Source organism: Rhinoderma darwinii, chromosome 1 (genome assembly GCF_050947455.1).
Source record: "Rhinoderma darwinii isolate aRhiDar2 chromosome 1, aRhiDar2.hap1, whole genome shotgun sequence".
NCBI lineage: Eukaryota > Metazoa > Chordata > Amphibia > Anura > Rhinodermatidae > Rhinoderma > Rhinoderma darwinii.
Window position 1 is genome coordinate 644,946,283 of NC_134687.1, and position 27,149 is coordinate 644,973,431.

The 27,149-nt window shown below is 43.4% G+C and overlaps 1 protein-coding gene and 1 long non-coding RNA gene across 2 annotated transcripts in view; one reads left to right on the forward strand and one right to left on the reverse strand.

Annotated features, from left to right (window-relative positions):
• The window catches only part of LOC142667064 (oocyte zinc finger protein XlCOF8.4-like), a 33,738-nt gene extending 12,705 nt beyond the window's left edge, over positions 1-21,033 (reverse strand). Inside the window, exons 1-6 of the mRNA XM_075847072.1 lie at positions 20,924-21,033; positions 14,747-14,901; positions 14,112-14,285; positions 13,913-14,036; positions 4,380-4,477; positions 4,112-4,226 (exon numbers count right to left, since the gene is read on the reverse strand). Coding sequence (XP_075703187.1) covers positions 4,112-4,226; positions 4,380-4,477; positions 13,913-14,036; positions 14,112-14,285; positions 14,747-14,824 — 589 coding nt within the window. The 5' untranslated portion in view covers positions 14,825-14,901; positions 20,924-21,033. The remainder of the gene's footprint in view (positions 1-4,111; positions 4,227-4,379; positions 4,478-13,912; positions 14,037-14,111; positions 14,286-14,746; positions 14,902-20,923) is intronic.
• A 212-nt stretch (positions 21,034-21,245) lies between these two features.
• On the forward strand, positions 21,246-23,278 carry LOC142679219 (uncharacterized). The gene is made up of 3 exons (XR_012852640.1): positions 21,246-21,396; positions 22,504-22,667; positions 23,134-23,278. It is a non-coding gene; the product is annotated as an uncharacterized LOC142679219 (long non-coding RNA).
• Positions 23,279-27,149: the final 3,871 nt, after the last annotated feature.

Below are 27,149 nucleotides of genomic sequence, written 5' to 3' on the forward strand. Positions count from 1 at the left end.
TTCAAACCATGGCTCACTAACATACCTCATAACCAATTCAAAAGAATCAAAAAGAATTGTAGTTCTAACAAAAGCTACCGCCACCAAGCAGATCTATTAAAAAAGAGATTTGAAGAAAAAAAAAAAAAGCATCCCAAACAAATCATTAGATCAGCATACTTATCCTCCCTGACTACCACACAAAAAAACCTTTTATATATACCTAAACCGACAGTAGTGGCCTCACAAATAACTAAACACAATTTCATTACAGATTTTAATAGCGGCAACAATACATTAAGGAATATTTTGGCAAACCATTGGAACATCCTACGTAGCGACCCAGTCTTAAAATCTATCCTACCTGCTAAACCAGGCTTCACTTACAGAAAAGGCTGCAGTATAAAAAATAGTCGCACCAAGTCATTTGAAAGACACCAGTACAAAATCTGCAATAAATTTCATGCTAAAAATAGTGGGCTCCTACAAATGCAACTCAGCTAGGTGTCAATGTTGTGACACCATAAGTCACAGAAAAACGTCATCCACTTGCAACATTACAAAATAAATCTTTCCGATTAAAGAATTCATGAACTGTTCCTCTAGCTATGTAATATACCTATTGGAATGCAGCTGTGGGCTCCAGGACATAGGTAGGACCATACCGTCCCTGAGAACAAGAATAAACAAACACAGGTCCAATACCAATAATAATTTCCTGAAACACAGCGTTTCTAGACACCTCCATTACCAACATGAGGGAGTTTTTTCAGTAACGGTATCACCCCTGAAACACATATCCAATACCTCTAATAACAGGTTCTCCCTTTTAAAAAACCGGGAGGCGTACTGGATTTATAAATATCATAGCCTAAGCCCTGTAGGATTGAATGAAACTATTGAAAACACTAGTGATTTCTAACAAAATCCAGTCTGGAACATGTGTCATCCAGACACAACATATAGGTTACACTGTATAGATAAGAAGGTGATTTAAATTATATAGAACTCAGTACAGATAGGGAATTCACAATGATTAATCTTTAATCACCAATATTTAATATAACAAAATGTATATAAATATGTATGTATAGTATAAACTCCTTCACACAAGATTTTGTTATAGACAACATCTACATAGGTCTTTCAAACCATGCATCCAACATTTGGGATCTCCCCTATATTTTTTTCTCCTTAGCCACAAAAATTTTGAGTACAATAAAAAGCTCAGGGGAATGCATGGAGTAAAGTACGATTTAAACTCTGACCATCTGTACCTGTATATCCTCATCCCATTGAGTATATTTCTATACACAACGAATAAAAAGAAACTGAGCATATTGTCACAGCGCGGGGTGTGGATCCACTAGGCCGTACCGCGTAGCGGGATAGCAGTTGGTCAGCTAGGTACAAAACAAGGTCTATAGTCCAGAACGGGTACCTGGGCCAATGTAGACAGTAGAGGTGACGCAACTTGACTTTCACTGTAGATGGCACAGAGGCACGGTAGCACGGGATACAGGGTACAGGAAGCAGGAACGCGTAACACTGGGAACTGGAAAACACTAGGAGACCATTTGCAACATAAACTTTAGGTATACAACACTCAGGCAAGGATAAAGTGGGCAGAGCCCTTTTTATAGTCCAGAAGCATTCTGGGCTAATTACTGATTAATGACAACTGGACGCTTACTTGCCCTTTAAGGTCGTGCGCGCGCCCTGCGGGAAACAGTCCTAGAACCCGAAAGTGAGTGCTGGCGTCTCCCTGGAGGGAGATGCCGCCGAGAACTCAGACGTCCATGGCCGATGCCGTCAGAGGGTAAGTCTGAACGACGGCCCTCGGCCATAGACGTTACAGTGTAGTTACACACATTTACTATTACATTAACATTTCCCAAATCAGGTGTAATGTACTCTGTGTCAAAATATTCATAGCTCAGTAAGTGGGTTATTGTTACTTTCATGCCCATTTTAGTAGCCAGAATTTGTAAATAGAGACTATAGCCATAATTTTGTATCTAACAAGTTATGTAGTTGTACATTGATACACCTTTATACTTCAGACTTAATTTCATTGGCCCATCTTGATGTCAATCATCCTTTGACACATAAAAAGGACGTCAACTCAGCTATCCCCGCCCCTAGAAGCCAGAAATACCGGCCAAACGCACGTCAGGCGATATAGTTTTTTAATAATCTAACATTGGGGCACAGCTCTAAACCTAGCCAGGATCTAATCTATAGTGCATCCCACCTCTCGTCCTGGTCCAGCTTTCACGCAAGCCGCCAGGCCATTCTCACTCTGCACACGAGCGGAGTCTCCATTGAGCAGGGGAGTTCACCGGTCTTCTACTTCCTTTGCTCAGTGTACGAGCGGAGGAGGTTCTGTTGGAGAGCAGGGTCCAGCGCTCTGGCATACAGCTAGAACGCTGGTGGCTGCGGACTCTCACAGGGAGAGTGGCTCATGCATTAAGTCTCTGCCTCACTTACCCTGCATTCTTCATGCAGGGTTTTGATAGAGCACCCACGTCAGTACCAGTTGTGGATGCTTGGTTTCAGTCAGGCACTGTATATTTTACACCACACTGCACTGCCCATTAACATATATCATGCAGTATTGTCCAATTAGTACATCCAATACCCTACTCTCAGCAATAGGGACAATGGCTTATAATTTTTATAGCTAGGTGCCAGCACAGTTCCTTCCATCATAGTTTAGGTGTGGATAAGTGGCACACTTACGATCTATCAAACAAGGTACTTATACGCATGCCAAGGTGACGGCTACAGTCCAGCATGGTTGGGCATATATAGGACAATAGGGTCAACTGTTCCCAAAGAATGCAGAAATAGGGGTCTCTGAATTCAATTTACACCAACTGTTGATTTTTTTAACATTATCTATTAATAAAGATTTAATTTTATATTTACTGTAATACACCCACACACTTTTCCAATCCCCTTTTCCCTCCCATAATACTTTTTTATTTTTATATAACGTATGGGCAATACAATTAATTTTATGTTAAAGACTTTTACTTTTTTTTAATCCCATGTCGGGATAACTTTATTTTTGACTTATAAAGTATTATAATACTCCCGTATACTAATACATAATACGGTGTTACGATGACATCACACAGTGTGCCCTAACAGCAGGAAGACTGAACAGACAGCCCTGAGGTCCTTCCTAGGTCTGACTACAGAGAGTTCCCCAGTCTCTGATAGCATCACCGTAATATACAGGGACCCCCATCATCCCTGTATATAACCCCCATCAGCCCTGTGTGTAATCATCATCTGTATATATTATTCTCATCATCTGGTTATATACCATTGGGGTGGGCACTGTCTGCTAGCCGTAGTGCATGGGCATTGAGGCAAACAAAATAAGTAATTTGGGCGGCCATTGAGGACATCTTGGACTAAAAGGATGCCTGAAACTCCGGTATATGACAGAAGTACAGAAAAATCAGAAAATATGCACCGAGCTACACAGACCGGAGGAAAGGAGGGGTCTCCTCCACTCGTCATTGGAATGGGGTTATGTATGTACTTTATTATTTTTATTAGGCACTATTGGTGCTGTATGGGGCATTATACTGTGTGGGGGCAGCTCTGGAAGAATTACACCGTGTGGGTGCAGCTATGGGACATTATACTGTGTGGGGGCAGCTATAGGGACACTATACTGTGTGGGGGCAGCTATGGAAGCATTATACTGTGTGGGTGCAGCTTTGGGGTATAATATGTGTGAGCTGCAGTAACGGGGGGTATATTATATACAGCAGGCTTAGGGGATCCATATCAAATGGGGTGTAATGCAAAAGGGGGCGTGGCCTAAAAATTGTTCATTAATCATGATCGAGGTTACGTGTTCAAGTAATCGTTATTTTGATTTAGGTCATAAACGCCCAACCCTAGCTGGTGCCCCCCAAAATCTGATACTAAGCCTAGTGCATGGCCGGAAACATAGAACACCTTGTAGAGAACTTCTATGTGCAGTCACAGCTCCCTCAGGTCCTGCACTATGTATAACACATTGTCTGAAGTGTTACTGTAATGTAGAACTAAGGAGGAACCTCACCTTAACAAACCTCCCAATTCACTTCCTAAATTCATTATTACTTACCTCTGGTAACACCTCCTGGAATTTCCTCCTCCACTTCACTCTTACACAATTGATTGCCCCTCACCCGCTCTTCTTCTTCTTCATCCTCCACTTTAATATTAGTCAGATCTTCCCCCTGATTTCACATATGGAACAATTCAGTACAATACAGCAGAGAGAGCGAAGAATCTAACAGATCAATATAAGAAACCACCAAAATCTATGACCACAGGACCAAAAAGCTCCGCACCCCCTATATAGACCTGGTATAGGGCTCAGCTTCATCTACCTGATGATTCTCTGGGACATTGTGATTTTCCTCTTGACAGTCCTGGGAATACAGAGGACTGGGACAGCTCTCTGGTGGATTTCTCCTACTGGATCCATCTGTAGGAAACACACAGTGACTGAATACATGACTACGGTATATCTGTCTATATATTACACACTTCTCTCAACACCCCACATTCTATATTTATTTTTAGAGTGTCAATTATAGTATTTGGGTCAATAAGAGCCAATAGTGTCGCAGGAGAAACACGGCTTTTTATTCTGCTATAATATTCAACGTACACACTTGAAAGCGGCAGGGCGCATCTCTTTTAAGAGTGCCCTGCTAGGCCAAACAAATCCCGGGGCGTCACCTGCTTATTAGCCCCTTAAGCACCGAGCCAGTTTTTGCCATAAGGACCAAGACCATTTTTTTGTTTTTGCCTCCTCATATTACATCAGCTATAACTTTATTTTTAAGGCTACACAGTAATGCTCACCAGAATCAGTTGTGCAGCAGGCACAACACCAGGATAAAGTTTTCTTTGTGAATTCAAGTAGGGTCTGTGACCGATGCTCCACCCTGCAGGCCTCCAGCATCGGGTACAATTACCTGATTTACCCCCGGAGGAAAGGCATCCCACCGAAACGCGCGTCGGGTCTGGTGTCTCTACAGTGCAGGAGCAGCAACATGGGTAGGTTTATATCTCTAGTACTTGAATTTAGATCTGTCAGGCTATTTACAATGATCGAATAGTTCACTTACCAGGGTTCCCTACATCATTCAGACAGTTTGAGGTCTTGGGTAATATTTTTGATCCTTTATCCGTTTCTCCTTTACATGCATGGGGATTTTGCCCATAACTTTGTACGCATTCTGACACTTGATATCTATCTTTGTGGTTATATACCATTACCGTACTCTTTGATACACACATGCTCCTTGCCCTGATAGATACCTTGTTTTGATTTGCATGATTCGTTTTTTTAATCTGTATGTTCAATATATGTAATCAATGAAAACATTTTTTTGTATTTTTCTAAAAAAAAAAAACTTGTGTTAATTGACCTTATTTATAGTCTATATATACAATTTACCTGATGAAGAGCTCAGATCGACCTTGAAACGCGTTATACGTGCCTAATAAATCTTTTTATACCGGTCTACACAATGGTGACAGCGCCCAATCTATTCCGGCTTTCTTCCCATCACTCTGGATGTCTTACATAGTTATTTGAGGCCTTGTTGTTTGCGGGACGAGTCGTATATTTTTTTAGGAATCATTTTTGGTTAAATACATCCCGGTGCTTTCTCTTCCCCAGGTAAGCGATGCACACGCACCCGGCCATCCACGAGATGTAAAAGAAAATGTGATTCATCAGACCAGGCCGACTTCTATTATTCCATGGTCCAGTTCTGACGTATGTGCCCATTGTAGGAGCTTTTGGTGGTGGACAGGGGTCGGCATGTCACCCCCAACTGCAGTAAGCTGCGATGCTCTGCGTGATCGGACACCTTTCTATCACAGCCAGCAGTAACTTTTTCAGCAATTTGTGCTACAGTAGCTCTTTTGCGGGATTGGTCCATATGGAGTAGTCTTCTCTCCCTATGGGCATCAATGAGCTTTGGGCGCCCATGAACCTGTCACTTGTTCACCGGTTGTCCTTCTTTGGACCTCTTTTTGTAGGTACTAACCACTGCATACCGGGAACACCCCACAAGACCGGAAGTTTTGTAGATGCTCGTCCAGACATCACAATTTGGCCGTTGTCAGAGTCGCTCAGATCCTTACACTTGCCCATTTTTCTGCTTCCAACATCAACTTCAAGAACTCACTGATCACTTGCTGTGTAATATACCCCCCCCCCCCTTTGTCGGGCGTCATTGTAACCAGATCATCAATGTTTTCACTTCACCTGTCACTGGTTTTAATGGTATGGATGAACAGTGCAAGTGTGTGTAATATATATATATATATATATATATATATATATATATATATATATATATATACACACACACATATATATATATTTATTCATAGTGTGCGTGTATAAATATGTATTCACTGTACAATCCACTTCCGCTGTGAATATATATATATATATATTTATAAAAAATCACAGTGGAAGTGGATTGTACAGTGAATTGACATCGCTAAAGTAAAGCGTGAATGTCAAAGAAATAGTCAGTATGGAGATAATAAATCCACATCCACTCGTCATTCTCTACCCTCTGTAACGTCCGTGGTCGCTGACCACGAACTCCTTCCATCCAGTTGACGCACTTCTCTCCAGATGTTTGCACATGCGGCCGTCCTGCTCCACAGTGACCACCAGGGTGCGCTCACGAGCGCAGTCCAGACTCAAGAAGCCAAAGCACACGCATGTGGGATATTTTGCTGATTGCTCCCTGAACACCCTGGGCTTTAAGAAGGTCTCAGCCCCTTCCTCCCACGCCTGAGCGTTGTTGTCATATCCTAAGTTTGTCTTGCAAATGGTCTCCTAGTGTTTCCTGCTCCCATTGTAACCCTGTTCCTGTATCCTGATCTAGTGCCGGGTTGAGCTGTTGCCGTGCTGCATACCATGCCTGTCCTGCTACTCCACGCCTGACGTCTACCTGCTGCCTAGTCCCAGCCAAGCCTGCCTTGCTACTGTCCGAGCTGCCACAGGTACCCTATATGAACTATAGACTGTGACCTGCGCCCTGTTGGCCTCTGGCGAGCTTAAGAGAAGCTTGTCAGAAAGACGATATACAGCAATACATTAGAATTGCAGTATATAGTGCATGCGATCCAACGATCACTGGTTCAACTCCCCTAGGGGGGATAATAAAGAAAAAAGTATAATTAAAATATGTTTTTTGTTGTTTTTTTTTTTTTATGTACAAAAAAAAATCTTAACCCCTACGCGCACGTGTATGTCCCTGCGGCCAGTGTCTTAAAGAGGCTCTGTCACCACATTATAAGTGCCCTATCTCCTATATAAGTAAAGAGGCTCTGTCACCACATTATAAGTGCCCTATCTCCTATATAAGTAATGAGGCTCTGTCACCACATTATAAGCGCCCTATCTCCTATATAAGTAAAGAGGCTCTGTCACCACATTATAAGTGCCCTATCTCCTATATAAGTAAAGAGGCCCTGTCACCACATTATAAGTGCCCTATCTCCTATATAAGTAAAGAGGCTCTGTCACCACATTATAAGTGTCCTATCTCCTATATAAGTAAAGAGGCTCTGTCACCACATTATAAGTGCCATATCTCCTATATAAGTAAAGAGGCTCTGTCACCACATTATAAGTGTCCTATCTCCTATATAAGTAAAGAGACTCTGTCACCACATTATAAGTGTCCTATCTCCTATATAAGTAAAGAGGCTCTGTCACCACATTATAAGTGCCCTATCTCCTATATAAGTAAAGAGGCTCTGTCACCACATTATAAGTGCCCTATCTCCTATATAAGTAAAGAGGCTGTCACCACATTATAAGTGCCCTATCTCCTATATAAGTAAAGAGGCTCTGTCACCTCATTATAAGTGTCCTATCTCCTATATAAGTAAAGAGACTCTGTCACCACATTATAAGTGCCCTATCTCCTATATAAGTAAAGAGGCTCTGTCACCACATTATAAGTGTCCTATCTCCTATATAAGTAAAGAGGCTCTGTCACCACATTATAAGTGCCCTATCTCCTATATAAGTAAAGAGGCCCTGTCACCACATTATAAGTGTCCTATCTCCTATATAAGTAAAGAGGATCTGTCACCACATTATAAGTGCCCTATCTCCTATATAAGTAAAGAGGCTCTGTCACCACATTATAAGTGTCCTATCTCCTATATAAGTAATGAGACTGTCACCACATTATAAGTGTCCTATCTCCTATATAAGTAAAGAGAGTCTGTCACCACATTATAAGTGTCCTATCTTCTATATAAGTAAAGAGGCTCTGTCACCACATTATAAGTGCCCTATCTCCTATATAAGAGACTCTGTCACCACATTATAAGTGTCCTATCTCCTATATAAGTAAAGAGGCTCTGTCACCACATTATAAGTGTCCTATCTCCTATATAAGTAAAGAGACTGTCACCACATTATAAGTGTCCTATCTCCTATATAAGTAAAGAGGCTCTGTCACCACATTATAAGTGCCCTATCTCCTATATAAGTAAAGAGACTCTGTCACCACATTATAAGTGTCCTATCTCCTATATAAGTAAAGAGGCTCTGTCACCACATTATAAGTGCCCTATCTTCTATATAAGCAAAGAGGCTCTGTCACCACATTATAAGTGTCCTATCACCTATATAAGTAAAGAGGCTCTGTCACCACATTATAAGTGCCCTATCTCCTATATAAGTAAAGAGGCTCTGTCACCACATTATAAGTGTCCTATCTCCTATATAAGTAAAGAGGCTCTGTCACCACATTATAAGTGTCCTATCTCCTATATAAGTAAAGAGGCTCTGTCACCACATTATAAGTGCCCTATCTCCTATATAAGTAAAGAGGCTCTGTCACCTCATTATAAGTGTCCTATCTCCTATATAAGTAAAGAGGCTCTGTCACCACATTATAAGTGTCCTATCTCCTATATAAGTAAAGAGACTCTGTCACCACATTATAAGTGCCCTATCTCCTATATAAGTAAAGAGACTCTGTCACCACATTATAAGTGCCCTATCTCCTATATAAGTAAAGAGGCTCTGTCACCACATTATAAGTGCCCTATCTCCTATATAAGTAAAGAGGCTCTGTCACCACATTATAAGTGTCCTATCTCCTATATAAGTAAAGAGACTCTGTCACCACATTATAAGCGCCCTATCTCCTATATAAGTAAAGAGGCTCTGTCACCACATTATAAGTGCCCTATCTCCTATATAAGTAAAGAGGCTCTGTCACCACATTATAAGTGTCCTATCTCCTATATAAGTAAAGAGGCTCTGTCACCACATTATAAGTGTCCTATCTCCTATATAAGTAAAGAGGCTCTGTCACCACATTATAAGTGCCCTATCTCCTATATAAGTAAAGAGGCTCTGTCACCACATTATAAGTGCCCTATCTCCTATATAAGTAAAGAGGCTCTGTCACCACATTATAAGTGCCCTATCTCCTATATAAGTAAAGAGGCTCTGTCACCACATTATAAGTGTCCTATCTCCTATATAAGTAAAGAGGCTCTGTCACCACATTATAAGTGTCCTATCTCCTATATAAGTAAAGAGGCTCTGTCACCACATTATAAGTGTCCTATCTCCTATATAAGTAAAGAGACTCTGTCACCACACTATAAGTGCCCTATCTCCTATATAAGTAAAGAGGCTCTGTCACCACATTATAAGTGTCCTATCTCCTATATAAGTAAAGAGACTCTGTCACCACATTATAAGTGCCCTATCTCCTATATAAGGAGACCGGCGCTGTAATGTAGGTGACAGTAATGCTTTTTATTTAAAAAAAACCTTTTTTAAAAAAGATCGTTTTTTTTAAAATAAAAAGCATTACTGTCACCTACATTACAGCGCCCATCTCCTTATGTAGGAGATAGGGCACTTATAATGTGGTGACAGAGCCTCTTTACTTATATAGGAGATAGGACACTTATAATATGGTGACAGAGCCTCTTTACTTATATAGGAGATAGGGCACTTATAATGTGGTGACAGAGCCTCTTTACTTATATAGGAGATAGGGCACGTATAATGTGGTGACAGAGCCTCTTTACTTATATAGGAGATAGGGCACTTATAATGTGGTGACAGAGCCTCTTTACTTATATAGGAGATAGGGCACTTATAATGTGGTGACAGAGTCTCTTTACTTATATAGGAGATAGGACACTTATAATGTGGTGACAGAGCCTCTTTACTTATATAGGAGATAGGACACTTATAATGTGGTGACAGAGCCTCATTACTTATATAGGAGATAGGGCACTTATAATGTGGTGACAGAGCCTCTTTACTTATATAGGAGATAGGACACTTATAATGTGGTGACAGAGCCTCTTTACTTATATAGGAGATAGGGCACTTATAATGTGGTGACAGAGCCTCTTTACTTATATAGGAGATAGGACACTTATAATGTGGTGACAGAGTCTCTTTACTTATATAGGAGATAGGACACTTATAATGTGGTGACAGCCTCTTTACTTATATAGGAGATAGGACACTTATAATGTGGTGACAGAGTCTCTTTACTTATATAGGAGATAGGACACTTATAATGTGGTGACAGCCTCTTTACTTATATAGGAGATAGGACACTTATAATGTGGTGACAGAGCCTCTTTACTTATATAGGAGATAGGGCACTTATAATGTGGTGACAGAGTCTCTTTACTTATATAGGAGATAGGACACTTATAATGTGGTGACAGATCCTCTTTACTTATATAGGAGATAGGGCACTTATAATGTGGTGACAGAGCCTCTTTACTTATATAGGAGATAGGACACTTATAATGTGGTGACAGAGTCTCTTTACTTATATAGGAGATAGGACACTTATAATGTGGTGACAGAGTCTCTTTACTTATATAGGCGATAGGGCACTTATAATGTGGTGACAGAGTCTCTTTACTTATATAGGAGATAGGGCACTTATAATGTGGTGACAGAGTCTCTTTAAGGCACAGGGACGAACAGTTACTGCGTAGTTCCCGATGCACACTGTCCGGGAGGCCAGCTGTCCCTGACAGCTGACACTCTACTGTATGCCGATCAGTGGTTATTTCCGCTGATTCCGGCAATTAACCCCTTGATTGCGGTGATCGATTGCAATCACCGCATTCAGGGGTTTCTAGCTCATCGGCAGACCTCACAATGAAATTGTGAGGTCTGCAGGTGGCTAGCATGGCGATCGGAGGCCAAGTAATCGCCTCCGTGTCTGCCATGTACGGAAGCCTATCAGGATCAGCCTCCTGATAGACTTCCTGTCAGTGACAGGACGTCACTGCCGTTCTCGATGCACACTGTCGATGACAGTGTTGGCGACATTGTGCATCTAGAACCGGGAGGTCAGCTGTCCCTGACAGCTGACACTCCACTAGTTACTGATCAGCGGCTCATTGCTGCTGATTTCGGCAATTAACCCATTACATGCGGGGCTCGATTGTGATCTCCACATGTAGGGGGCTTGTAGCACATCAGCAGCCCCCATGCAATTGTGGGGGCTGCTGATGCTTGTGATGGCCCCCGGGTCTGCCATGTATGCAAGCCTATGAGTATGCAGTTTATTACCACATATGGGGTATTTCCGTAATCGGGAGAAGATGCTTTACAAATGTTGGGGTGAATTTTCTTCTTTATTCCTTGTAAATATTAAAAAGGTCTATGTTATTTCAGAAAAAAAGTAGATTTTCATTTTCACAGACTAACTCCAATAAATATAGCAAAATACTTGTGGGGTCAAAGTGCTAACTATACCCCTAGATAAATTTCTTGAGGGGTCTAGTTTCCAAAATGGGGTCACTTTTGGAGAGTTTCCACTGTTTTGGCACCACAAGACCTCTTCAAACCCGACATGGTGCCTAAAATATAATCTAAAAATAAGCAGGCCCCAAAATCCACTAGGTGCTCCTTTGCTTCTAAGGCCGGTGTTTCAGTCCATTACCGCACTAGGGCCACATGTGGGATATTCCTAAAAACTGCAGGACCTGGGCAATAAATATTGAGTTGTATTTCTCTGGTAAAACCTTCTGTGTTATACAATTTTCTTTATTACAAATGAACTTCGGCAAAAAAAAAAAAGAGAATTTTGTAAATTTCCCCTCTACATTGCTTTATTTCCTGTGAAACGCCTAAAGGGTTCAAATACTTTCTGAATGCTCTTTTGAATACTTTGAGGGGTGCAGTTTTTAAAATGGGGTGATTTATTGGGGTATTATAATATATAAGGCCCTCAAAACCAGTTCAGAACTGAACTGGCCCCTGTAAAAATAGCCTTTTGAAATTTTCTTGAAAATGTGAGAAATCGCTGCTAAAGTTCTAAGCCTTGTGAGGTCATAGAAAAATAAAAGGATGTTCAAAAAACGATGCCAATATAAAGTACACATATGGGAAATGGTAACTAGTGACTATTTTGTGTGGTATTACTATCGGTTTTACAAGCAGATACATTTTAATTTAGAGAAATGCAAATTTTCTGTACATTTTGGTGTTTTTCACAAATAAATATTGACTTTATCGACCAAATTTTTCCACTATCATAAAGTACAATATGTCACGAGAAAACAATCTCAGAATCGCTTGGATAGGTAAAAGCATTCCGGAGTTATTACCACATAAATTGACACGTCAGATTTGAAAAAAAAAAAAACGGCTGTGCCACAAGGCCAAAACAGGCTGCGTCCTAAAGGGGTTAAGTTTAAAAAAAAAAAAACAACCTTTTCCCTATAAAGAAATGTAAAAAAAAAAAAAACTACAAATAAAATTGGTATTGCCGCGTCTATAAAAGCCTGAACTATTCCAATATATCATTAGTTAACCCGCACAGTGTACACCATGAAAAAACGAAACATTTAAAAAAACGGCAGAATCACTGTTATTTGGTCTCATCATCGCCCGCAAATTTTTTTTATAAAAAGTGATCAAAAGCTTGCATTCATTTTTTTTTTCTTTACTGTCTTTGTTGTTATGTGAAAATGTAATAAAAACTAAAATTAAAAAAAAAAAAAAAGCTTGTATGCACACCAAAATGGTATCATTAAAAACTACAGCTCGTCCCACAAAAACTATCCCCTCAAACCGCACATCGACGGAATAAGAAGTGTTATGGCTCTCAGAATTTGGCGACATAAAATAAATTTTACTTTTACTTTTTTCCTTGTAAAAATACTAAAATATAAAGAATATATAAATTTGGTATCGCTGTAATCGTATTCACCCACAGAATAAGGTTAACATGTCATTTTAATTGCAGGTTGAATTCCGTAAAAACTAAGCGCAAAAAACAAATGGCGGAATCGCTTTTTTTAAAATTTTCTACCCCATAAATAATTGTATTTCCCGTTTCCTAGTACATTACATGGTACAATAACTGGTGCCATGAAAAACTACAACTCGTCCCGCAAAAATCATAGGACTATATAGACGGAAAAATAACAAAGTTATAACTTTTGGAAGGTGGGGAGCAAAAAAAATGTAAATGAAAATCTGAAAAATTACAGAAAGGGGTTAAAATATGGGCGTGGTCTAAAAGAGACAACATGATAACGTGTGGGCCAGTCTCATCCTGGAAGGAGAAGACTCACGTGACTATGTATCTTGGGCCAATGTGGAAAAAGCTTTGAAGGCTACGGAGATCAGTGGAAATGATGTACTACAAGCCACGTGGTCTGTGGTGGGACAAATATTACATGGAGACTCCCATGACTTTCTTGTTCCACACATGAATTACCTCCCCCAAAAATGTGCACAGACGTTTAAAGTAATGGCCCCCACATCACAGATATACAGCAGGGTTTCTCAACATGGCTACCAATGCCAGCCTGTGCCCACAGTAATGCCGATTATATATCTGCCTCTTCTTACCTTGTGATGTGCACTGCCGGTAGTTCTCCATCATGACCTCCTCGTACAGATCCTTGTGTCCTTCTAGATACTCCCACTCCTCCATGGAGAGATAGACAGTGACATCCTGACACCTTATAGGAACCTGACACACACAATGATACAGTCATTACCCAGACACCTCCAGTGCGGTTACTGTAGAATTTCCCAGCAGTGTCACCTCTCCAGTCAGCAGCTCCGTCATCTTGTAGATCAGTTCTAAGATCTTCTTCACAGGTATCCGGGAGTGAGGCGGAGGCTCTGTGATGGGGCTCTGACTACTGCTCCATCCTCCTGACTCATGGATGATGGGAGTCGTACAGTCACCCGATGTCTTCTTCACTATTGTGTACTCCTGTGTATGGAGAGAGACACTTAGAGAACTGAACACCGTATTCCCCCCTCAGTAGAAAGAGGGAGATTGTGACCCCGCTGTATAGAGCTCTAGAGACCCACATCTGTAATACTGGAGACCTCACCTACAAAAAGACATTGAGAAAATAGAACGAGGCCAAAACTAAACAGGAAAAAATATTGGGGGGGGGGGGGCTAGATAGACCATGTGCTCTCCTCCTTCCGTCATCTTCTGTTTCTATATAGAGGTCATCCTGATCCTCCTGGTTCCTGGTCATTCTCATTGCTCTACAACATTACTATTGGTGACATGACACATAACTGACCATATTGGTGGCTGACCTGCAGCTTCTTGACGTCACTTGGAAGGTCTGGACACTGTTATACAGGACACTGGATTCCTCCTATTATGTATTGTCCCTTCCCTATGTGTGACTTGTTCTATAATGTAGAAAAGTTTACCTCTCTGCTCAACAGGTAGATGATCTCCAAGGTGAAGTCTAATATTCTTCTGCTCATCTCATTCCTGTCCTTGTCCATCCTTGGTGGGTCATTCAGGAGAAGGAACGTTGTGGAGGAGAAGATGAGAAAACTGGAGGATCTAGTACTGCAGACGTCTTTATGAAGAAAGGAGAAGATGGAGATCATACAGGGGACAACATCATGTGTGACATACAGAACCTCACTTATTGATCATTGAGAGAAACATCTTCTCAGAGCCGTCACCACATGGAATAAAGGGGTATTCCCAACACGGACATTTCTCCCCAGGATATGCCAGAAATGTCTGATAGATGCGGCTTCACCTCTGGGTGGCCTTGTTAATCGGTTTCCGTAACTCTTATAGAAGTGATTGGAGACACAATCTGCTCAGGTCCTTCTGCTAAATTTGCTGCCAACAGATCAGACATGTGGTCAATGTGAAAGATGCCCTTTATGCATTAATACACCCCTAATATAAGTTTTTACAGATATTAGTAGTTACCTCAGAGATCCTGGATCTTCAGAGACATCTAAAAATTTTGTTTATACCAGTATTCCCCTATTCCTTGTAGATTATTTTATCAGATAGTAACTTTCTTCACATCTGAATGACAAAACACGAACCATGTTTCGTGGAAACCGGCCATCCAGTGTATGTACGGAAGGACCCGGCAGTCCATCGTGCATGTACGGAAGGACCCGGCAGTCCATCGTGCATGTTCGGAAGGACCCGGCAGTCCATCGTGTAAGTTCGGAAGGACCCGGCAGTCCAGTGTGTATGTACGGAAGGTCCTGGCAGTGACGTGTGAGGAAGCAGCATGTATTGTGCTGTGTGTGCAGGATCTCTTTATTATCTTATCACTTAGCAGTCACATCTTTTTACACAGACTTTTGTAAAGTGCGACCTGTCCTCCGCCTTTTACATTACTCTGTGCTCCACCTTGTAGACCTGTCCTCTGCTTCTACATTACTCTGTGCTCCTCCTCCTAGACCTGTCCTCTGCTTCTACATTACTCTGTGCTCCTCCTTCTAGACCTGTCCTCTGCTTCTACATTACTCTGTGCTCCTCCTTCTAGACCTGTCCTCTGCTTCTACATTACTCTGTGCTCCTCCGTCTAGACCTGTCCTCTGCTTCTACATTACTCTGTGCTCCTCCGTCTAGACCTGTCCTCTGCTTCTACATTACTCTGTGCTCCTCCTCCTAGACCTGTCCTCTGCTTCTACATTACTCTGTGCGCCTCCTTCTAGACCTGTCCACCCCCTACGACACAGTCCACCACACCCTCCTGATACAAATTCTCTAGTCCCTTGACATCATAGACTTGGCCCTCTCCTGGAACTCCTCATACCTTACAAAAGTAAACATTTAGTATCTCCCACTCACACACCACCTCGTCCCACCCTCTCTCTGTTAGTGTCCCTCAAGGGTCTCAGTGTCCTGGGACCCTTACTCTTCTCCATCTAAACCTTTGGTCAAAGTTACCTCTCTGGTCTTTATGTTGCCTCCCTGCTATCTAGAGTAGGGTTGTCACGATTCCAGAATTTGGACTTCAATACCGATACTTCGTGTAGCATTGCGATAATCGATACCGAAACGATACTTTGCCAACACAAATAACAATAAAAGAAAAAGTTCTTCCACTTTCTGATGTAAGGCATGTGGTGTGATGAACTTTGAATCTCCATGTGCCTCACATTAATAGTAATTAACCCCATCATGTTCCTCATTCATAATGGACAACATTGGGTTAATGTGTGAGGTACATGATGGGGTTAATTACTATTAATGTGAGGCACATGGAGGCTCAAAATTTATAATACCTCGTGCCTCACATTAATAAGTGAAAGAAAGCAGTTTTTATTTTGTAACAGCGTAAACATCATAAATGACGCTATAGATTTGTTATTACGGCTGCACCAATACCGAATGTGTATATTTTATGTATTGTGCTCATTTAAATGTAAATTGTAAAAAATTTGTGTATTTTTTTCTTATCTATATGCCAGTACATTAGCCTTTGTACTGATAATACACAGGCAGTTGTTAGGACCTACCTAAGTTACCCCTAACAACAGGAAATATGGTCAGACAGCCCTGGGGTCCTTCAATGGACCGTGGGCTGTCTGCCCATATATGGTATGTCCCTCAATCGCGTCACAGGGATCCAAAGGGCATCCTCCCTTCTCGTTTCCCCCTTGAATGCTGCGGTCAGCTTTGATCGCAGCTTTCAAGGGAATAGCGGTAGAGATGAGGTTTCTCTGATCTCCGCTGTTAGAGCTCCTGACAAGAAATGTGTGCGCACTTAAGGTAAGCATGCGGCTGGCGCTGCACTAATGAGCGGCTTCGCAGGCACTGAAGACAGAGAACATGGGGGTGTTTTGTTTTCTGTCTTCAGTGCCGGCGCTCATTAGTGCATGATGGTCGCAACACATTCGCGCACACACACTTGTCAGGACTCCAAGCACACCATTGTTTTTCTTGTGAAATTCTCGATAAGTTTGATGTGTCACATGACCCTCTTCCCATTGAAAAAACTAAAGTTGGATACAAAATGGCCGACTTCAAAATGGACACCATGGTCAACTAGGGATGCACGGTGCATCGAAACTTCGATACTGTTTCGATACTGTGCATCCCCAAACGGTTCGATACCGCTATTTCCCGTATTTCGATACTTAGCTGCGCAGCCAAACAGCTAAGTATAGTAATACATGACTGTATGAGAGCGGGACTGCAGCTGTGTAATTCAGCCACAGCCCCGCTCCTGAGTCCTGACATATGCGCGCGGGGTCAGCATCATGTGATGCGGCCGGCGCTGCACTAATGATCTGCGGCACTGAAGACAGAACATGGCGGGCGCGCTACAAAACACCCCCATGTTCTGTCTTCAGTGCCGCTGCTCATTAGTGCAGCGCCGGCCGCATCTCCTCATGCTGACCGCGCGCGCACTTCCTGTCAGGAGCGGGGCAATGGCTGTATTACACAGCCGCAGCCCCGCTCTATAACGGCAGAGATCAGAGAAACCTCTCATCTCCGCCGTTATTCCCCTGAATGCTGCGATCATAGCGGACTGCAGCATTCAGGAGAAAATGAGAAGGGGGGATGCCCCTGGATCGCGTCACAGGGAATTCCTGTGACGCGATCGAGGGCCATACCATATATGGGCAGACAGCCCAGGGTCTATTGACGGACCCCAGGGCTGTCTTACCATATTTCTTGTTGTTAGGACATACCCAAGTATGTCCTAACAACTGCCTGTGTGCTTTCTGTCCACAGGTTAATGTACTGGCACATATCTGATATATGTCAGTACATTAAAGTTTAAAAATAAAGTAAAAACAAAGTATTGTTAAAATATCCACATTCACCTTTTTTACAGTAAACATTAAAATAAGTCTCAATACATAAAATATTCACACATTCAGTAATGGCGCGGACAACAATTTCTCTGCGTCATTTATGATGTGTACGCTGTAAAAAAATGAAATAAACACGGCTTTCATTCACTTATTAATGTGAGGCGCGAGGTGCGATGAATTTAACCTCCATGTTCCTCACATTAATAGTAATTAACCCCATCATGTACCTCACACATTAACCCATTATGACTGAGAAACATGATGGGATTAATTACTATTAATGTGAGGTGCGTTCAAAATTCATCACACGTCGCGCCTCACATCAGAAAACGCAAGAATTTTTTTTTTTATTACTGTTGGCAAAAGTATCGAAATTGGTATCGAAATCGCAATACTAAACGAAGTATCGGTATCGAAGTCCAAATTCTGGTATCGTGACATCCCTATGGTCAACACCCAGTTGAAAAGTTTCCCCCCTCCCATATACTAATGTGCCACAAACAGGAAGTTAATATCACCAACCATTCCCATTTTATTTAGGTGTATCCATATAAATGGCCCACCCTGTATATATATATATATATATATATATATATATATATATATATATATAAATAAAATGACCTGTCTTGAACATGAACAAGTGTATAAAAAAAAAACAAACTAATAAAATTGTACAGTAAACCTTACTACATAAGATGTAGATTCTGTTGACCTGTTCCCTGCTGGGGAACGCAGACGTTATAATCAATTAGAAAGACATTTTTCCAATTGTATTTATTGTAAAATAAAGTATTTGGAGAGGTTACAAGTTGTTAAGTTATTTATATAAAGAAAATTTATTAAATTATCTCTTGGTATTACTGTTAAATAAAACTTGATTCAAATCGAAAATCACCCAAAGTGTAGAAAAAAATCTAGATATTATTTTTGGGCAAAATCGCCCATCCCTACTACCCACACATAATATCCAGTGCACTACCTGTCCCCTCGATACATCTCTGCCCTAATCACCCGATACCTACTCACACGCAATCTCCGGTACTCACAAGACCTTTTTGCTCTCCTTTTATCTGTTCCTCACATCATTGTCTATATTTCTCCCCGTGCTTCCCCCATACTATGGACCTCTTTCACCCAACACATGAGATCTCTCCCACCATCCAAACCTTCACTAGTAACCTGAACACCCCCTCTTCAGAAAAGCTTACACCCTGCAATAACCCGGGTGCCACTACTCCACCAGATGACCAGCTTCTACCCTCACCCACTGTCTCCTCTTGCAGTGTCTACGCGGGCAGAGTCTCTCCTTTTATATTTCCGGTGATTGCGAGGTGTGAGGGGTTTATATTGCCGGTGATTGCGCGGTGTGAGGGGTTTATATTTCCGGTGATTGCGCGGTGTGAGGGGTTTATATTTCCGGTGATTGCGCGGTGTGAGGGGTTTTATATTTCCGGTGATTGCGCGGTGTGGGGGGGGTTTATATTTCCGGTGATTGCGCGGTGTGAGGGGTTTATATTTCCGGTGATTGCGCGGTGTGAGGGGGTTTATATTTCCGGTGATTGCGCGGTGTGAGGGGTTTATATTTCCGGTGATTGCGCGGTGTGAGGGGTTTATATTTCCTGTGATTGCGCGGTGTGAGGGGTTTATATTTCCGGTGATTGCGCGGTGTGAGGGGTTTATATTTCCGGTGATTGCGCGGTGTGAGGGGGTTTATATTTCCGGTGATTGCGCGGTGTGAGGGGTTTATATTTCCTGTGATTGCGCGGTGTGAGGGGTTTATATTTCCGGTGATTGCGCGGTGTGAGGGGTTTATATTTCCGGTGATTGCGCGGTGTGGGGGTTTTATATTTCCGGTGATTGCGCGGTGTGAGGGGTTTATATTTCCGGTGATTGCGCGCTGTGAGGGTGTTTATATTTCCGGTGATTGCGCGGTGTGAGGGGTTTATATTTCCGGTGATTGCGCGGTGTGAGGGGTTTTATATTTCCGGTGATTGCGCGGTGTGAGGGGTTTATATTTCCGGTGATTGCGCGGTGTGAGGGGTTTATATTTCCGGTGATTGCGCGGTGTGAGGGGTTTTATATTTCCGGTGATTGCGCGGTGTGAGGGGGTTTATATTTCCGGTGATTGCGCGGTGTGAGGGGTTTTATATTTCCGGTGATTGCGCGGTGTGGGGGGTTTTATATTTCCGGTGATTGCGCGGTGTGGGGGGTTTTGTGGGGTGAGATGTAGATTTTGTTGGTGACATTTTGGGATCTTTTTATTCCATACGTTGGAGAATCGCGGCGACCAATAACAGCGACGTTTACATGTGAGTTATTTCTGCCGGTTATAACTTGATATTTTAATAATTTGGACAATAACGGATGCGGCGATTCCGTTACTTATTTTTAATGGTTACATAATTTTTGGAAATAAACAAACAATGTATTGCAATGGTAACCGGTCTATATCGCGCAGTTTCTTTGGAGGACAGAGGAAGCCGCGATCTCTAACTGATCAGATGCTGCGGTCACTATTGATCACGGCATCTGAGGGGTTACACGGCAGGGATTGCGCTGTCTCTGATCTTGGCGGTTGCCGGCGGCTGTCAGTAGTCGTGTACGGTGCAGGCTCCGCTCCTTCTAGTGTGACGGCGCACGTACAACATAATACTATAGATCTGATGTCACCAAGGGGTTAAACCCTCCTGTATTTCATATTTACAGCGCTAATAATAAATAATAATAATCACTAACACTGTGCCAGACAAAAACGCACCAAAACCGGACAGAAATGACCTCATGTAACCTTACCTTACTACTGCATCATGGGAAATCTCCTGACTGATAACAGAGAGACCACTAAACAACAGCGGTGACCCGAAGTCATGTACACCCGCCCAGCGCTGCTCCCTACCTCATACATGGAAAGGACCTGTGATGACGTCACCACCCGAAGGCAATAGAACTCCGCCCCTCATGTCACGTGATCATCAGCACTTTACATAGCATGGAGTTCCGCCCCCTCATGGCACGTGATCAACGTCACAGGTCCTTCATGCGCCACAGATAAGCTCCGCCCCTCCTGCACGGTCACGTGGTGGTGACGTCATCACAGGTCCTTCAGCTGTTGCCGTGTACGAGTTGGAGGGCAGCTCTGGTCGGGTGTTCTCTCTGTTATCAGTCACCCCTGTATGAGTGTGTATACAGAGCTGTCAATCATTGAGTGACCCCGCCCACTGGACTCCTAGCCGGGATTTAACCCCTCCAGTGCCGGCCTCTTTGGGGTAAGTGGTTATTTCTGGTCTTTGTAGTGGTCGGATGTTTTGTGGGACGAGTCGTGTTTTGTAATGACATAATATTCGGGACATACAACTTATTCACCGACTTTTATACATTTCTTGTTAATGTCGTTCACCGTGCGGTTTAAGGGAATGTTCACACGTAGCGAATACGACCCACAACACGCAAGGAAATCACCCCGAATATTCACCCCAAATGGTGGACGTATAATCCTCCCGAATATCTACTACAGAAATACAACAAGGCCGATCCCCACCTCTCCGAGCGTTACCATAGCAACACGTCCCTGCTCTTCCGGCTGTGTCCAGGTGACCCCTATAATGACATGTGACCTCTCCGGCCTGTGATTGGCTGCAGGGGTCACATGACGCCTTCTGTTTTATATATGTGTAACCTGCAGCGTTGCTGTGAACACGCGGTGGAGCCGCAGAGGATTCTGGGAACAATGCGATATCCTGCGAGTCTATAATCCGCACCGCAGGTTAACCCCTTCACCACCAGGACAGTTTAGTTTCCCTCCGTCTTCTCAGATCTATAACGTTCTGGTTTCTCTGTCAGTCTCGCGGTGCGAGGATTAGATTCTGCGGGACGAGTTGTAGATTTTCGGGGCGTCATATAAAGTATCACATAATCTCACTGCAACTGCAAAACTTCTATGTGGGGGAAATGGGAAAAAAACCTGTGATTCCTCCAATGTATTTGTGGTAAAAACGTTCTGATAACTTTATTCTGCGGTCAATACGACGGAGATACCAAATTTCTATAGTTTTTCATGATGCGCGACATTTACAAATCGTTAAATAGAATTTATGTCGCCAAATTCTCAGCCAGAACTTTTTTATTGTTTCATCGATGGAGCCGAGTGACAATGTTGTTGTTTTTTGGGCCGAGCACGGCCAGAGGTGGAGCCGCATCTATCAGACATTTCTGGCATATCCCGGGGAGAAATGTCCGTGTTGGGAATACCCCTTTATTCCATGTGGTGACGGCTCTGAGAAGATGTTTCTCTCAATGATGAATAAGTGAGGTTCTGTATGTCACACATGATGTTGTCCCCTGTATGATCTCCATCTTCTCCTTTCTTCATAAAGACGTCTGCAGTACTAGATCCTCCAGTTCCTCCAGTTTTCTCATCTTCTCCTCCACAACGTTCCTTCTCCTGAATGACCCACCAAGGATGGACAAGGACAGGAATGAGATGAGCAGAAGAATATTAGACTTCACCTTGGAGATCATCTACCTGTTGAGCGGAGAGGTAAACTTTACTACATTATAGAACAAGTCACACATAGGGAAGGGACAATACATAATAGGAAGAATCCAGTGTCCTGTATAACAGCGTCCAGACCTTCCAAGTGACGTCAAGAAGCTGAAGATCAGCCACCAATATGGTCAGTTATGTGTCATGTCACCAATGCAGCAATAGTAATGTTGTAGAGCAATGAGAATGACCAGGAACCAGGAGGATCAGGATGACATCTATATAGAAACATAGGAGATGACGGCAGGAGGAGAGCACATGGTCCATCTAGTCCCCCCAATATTATATCCTTTTTAGTTTTGGCCTCGTTCTATTTTCTCAATGTCTTTTTGTAGGTGAGGTCTCCAGTATTACAGATGTGGGGTCACTAGAGCTCTATACAGCGGGGTCACAATCTCCCTCTTTCTACTGAGGGGGGAATACTGTGCTCAGTTCTCTAAGTGTCTCTCTCCATACACAGGAGTACACAATAGTGAAGAAGACATCGGGTGACTGTACGACTCCCATCATCCATGAGTCAGGAGGATGGAGCAGTAGTCCCATCACAGAGCCTCCCCCTCACTCCCGGATACATGAGAAGAAGATCTTAGAACTGATCTACAAGATGACGGAGCTGCTGACTGGAGAGGTGACACTGTTGGGAATGCTGGGAAATTCTACAGTAACAGCACTGGAGGTGTCTGGGTAATGACTGTATCATTGTGTGTGTCAGGTTCCTATAAGGTGTCAGGATGTCACTGTCTATCTCTCCATGGAGGAGTGTGAGTATCTAGAAGGACACAAGGATCTGTACGAGGAGGTCATGATGGAGGACTACCGGCCGCGCACATCACAAGGTGAGAAGAGACAGATATATATTGGCATTACTGTGGGCACAGGCTGGACTGGCACTATGTTGAAGTCTTAATACCGTCATGTGCAGTACATATACACGTGTGTACAATGACATGTAATGTAGGAGCTCCACAATTTTGGCTCTTTTCACGTTAGATCCCTACGTTTCCTGTATATGTCCAATAAATCTATAGCGCTCCATTCACCAGACAGATTATGTATTTTGGTACAAATGAAGCCAAGAGCAGTACACTGTACGAGCGCAGTAAAGCGTGGTATACGGTCCTCTCCTTCATGTGTGTAATGCGCATGCGCTCCTCCCCGCTGGACTCCTCCCCGCTGGACTCCTCTCAGTAACTTGTAAGTTCTTTTGCTGAAACGGAGGGTTTTGACGTGGGCAGGTTTGGAACACTAAACTCCATCTATATAACGACATGCTCGGGGTTCAGTGGCTCCAAAACTACTGACAGGTTCCATTTTAAAGGGGATGTGTTGCCAGAAAAACATGTTGTTTTTTTTTAATTAAACATTTAGTGTGTAGGTGATTAAACATTGTTCAAATTTTTTTTATTTTTTTCACGAGTCAGGAAATATTATAAATTAGATTCTAATTTATAATACCCATTGCTGGTCACTAGATGGAGCTATTCCCAAAATTGCAGCATTGCAAAATTGGGTAAAAAGCCCTCGCTCTAGTGAGCTCTCAGCATCCCCCCCTCCTTTATCCTGGCTACTGCCGGGATAAACGAGGGGTTTGAACGGTCTAACCTCCTACACTGAGTGTCGCCATTTCTTGAGCTAACACACAGTGTAGTAGGTTTACATACAGTAGTAAACGTACACGAACATACATTGAAATCTCTTACCTGCTCCTGCCGCCGCGGCTCCCTCCGGCCTGTCCGCTCCGTCTGCTGCCGCTGGTCCAAGTGCACAAGTCCGGAAGCCGCGACCGGAAGTAGTAATCTTACTGTCCGGCCGCGACTTCCGGTCCACAGGAAAATGGCGCCGGACGGCGCCAATTTCAAATTGGACTGTGTGGGAGCGGCGCATGCGCAGTTCCCACACAGATGGCGTACACAGAAGTGGATGGGACGGGAGCCGTTCGCAGTCCCTATGGGACTGTGGCTGCCGTATTCCATGTCTGTATGTGTCGTTAATCGACACATACAGAAATGGAACAAAAAATAGCAGCCCCCATAGGGAAGAAAAAGTGTAAAAATAAAAAAAAGTAAAACACAAACACACAAATAAATATAAACGTTTTTAATAAAGCACTAACCTCTTTAACATATGAAAAAAAAATTTGTGATGACACTGTTCCTTTAAATACTGCCAGGACTTCTAGAGAGAGCCTGTGAGTCCTGCTTGCCCCGCCCACACAGAATGATTGACAGCTTTTCCTTTGTAATCCTGCTCATGAACTCTGAGAGTGACAGGCGTTCCTGATGGGGCCGATGCCTGAGCTCCAAACACACGTTCCTTACTTTACCTCCTGTCCATGCAGAACATGTAGGGAGCAATGCTGGAAGGGGTTAATATCAGTCCCACACAGACATTCATATCATCTGCTGTAAATCTGTGACGTGGGGCCATTACTTTACACATTTGTGGGGAGGGAAAATCATATTCTGTGACATGCCGCTCATTTGTTGGGTGGAGGATGGGCAGTCGTACCAGGTGTATGTTCCTGCCAGTCATCAATCTCCGCCAGTGTGCTAAGCTGGTCATATACATTAGATGTATGTCGGCCGGACCTGCTGATTTTCTAATGTATTTGGCGACTTCTCAACTCTCCGAGTCTGGCTGCGACTTTCCCTCTATTGAAAACACATACACACCCGACCGAGCGTACATGTATAAGGAGGAGCGGAGGAACGATGGTTCACCTGACATCTTGAGTGTATGGCCGGCTTTAGACTAGTAGTTCACAAAACTAAGAACCTCTGCAGGTCCCAAATAATGACTGCAAATCACTTTAGAAGGGGTGTAACTAGGAAACCCTAGGCCCCATAGCAAACTTTTGACTGGGCCCCCTCCCCTGGGTGCCACACACAGCCCGCCCTTGTAGATATTGCCCCCATGTAAAGGGTGCTATACAGCCTCCCCACACAGCGGAAAATGCATTTTTATTTTAAGCCACACCCATTTCCCGCCCATACGCATCGGGTTCAGCTCACAGAGTATAATGCCCCCATAGCTGCCACCATACAGTATAATGCGCCCATACAGTATACTGACCCACAGATGCCCCCATACAGTATAATGCCCCCCATAGTACAATGCCATCCATAGCTGCCTCCACCGTATAATGCCCCACACAGTATAATGCCCCCTCATAGCTGCCCCACACAGTATAATGCCCCCATAGCTGCCCCCAATGTATAGTGCCCCCCATAGCTGCCCCCACAGTATAGTGCCCCCATAGCTGCCCCCACAGTATAATGCCCCCATAGCTGCCCCCACAGTATAATGCCCACATAGCTGTCCCCACAGTATAATGCCCCCCATAACTACCCACCCACTGTATAAAGCCCCTCATTGCTACCCCCACAATATAATGCCCCCATAGCTGCCCCCACAATATAATGCCCCCATAGCTGCCCCCACAATATAATGCCCCCCATAGCTGCCCCCACAATATAATGCCCCCCATAGCTGCCCCACAATATAATGCCCCCATAGCTGTCCCCACAGTATAATGCTTTTATAGCTGTCCCCACAGTATAAAGCCCCCCCATAGCTCCCCCCACTATATAAAGCCCCCCATAGCTGCCCCCACAGTATAAAGCCCCTCATTGCTGCCCCCACAGTATAAAGCTCCCCCCACTATATAAAGCCCCCCATAACTGTCCCCACAGTATAATGCCCCCCATAGCTGCCTCCACCGTATAATTCCCCACACCGTATAATGCCCCCTCATAGCTGCCCCACACAATATAATGCCCCCATAGCTGACCCCACAGTATAATGCCCCTCATAGCTGACCCCACAGTATAATGCCCCCATAGCTGACCCCACAGTATAATGCCCCCATAGCTGACCCCACAATATAATGCCCCCATAGCCGCCCATACAGTATAATGCCCCCCATATACCGTAGTAAAATGCTCCTATAGCAGCGACCATGTCAGTCCCCCTTTCCTACCCAGTATAATGCCCCGTAGTGCCTAATAGAATAATAATAAGATAATTACTTACCTATTCCGGTTCCCATGACGGGTGGCGGATCCTTCTCCTCCGGTCTGTGCTGTGAGTGACTCAGCGACTGACATTATACAGAAAAACTATTATACTGCAGGAGTTTGCCAATAATCGTCTTTCTAAATGACTTGTATTACTATTTTTGCTTCTAACTACAGCACAGACTGCCCATAGTCCGCGCTGCCGGCTGCCCATAACTCTGCATTAGAGGTCACTAGGGATGCACAATGCATCGAAGCTTCTATACTGTTTCGATACTCTGCATCCCCAAACGGTTCGATACCGTTATTTCATGTATTTCGATACTTGGCTGTGCGGCGTCACAGCTCAGTATAGTAACACGTGAATGTATGAGAGCGGGGCTGCGGCTGTGTGATACAGTCATTGCCGCGCTCCTGAGTCCTGATAACACGTGCGCGGGGTCAGGATGATGCGATGCGG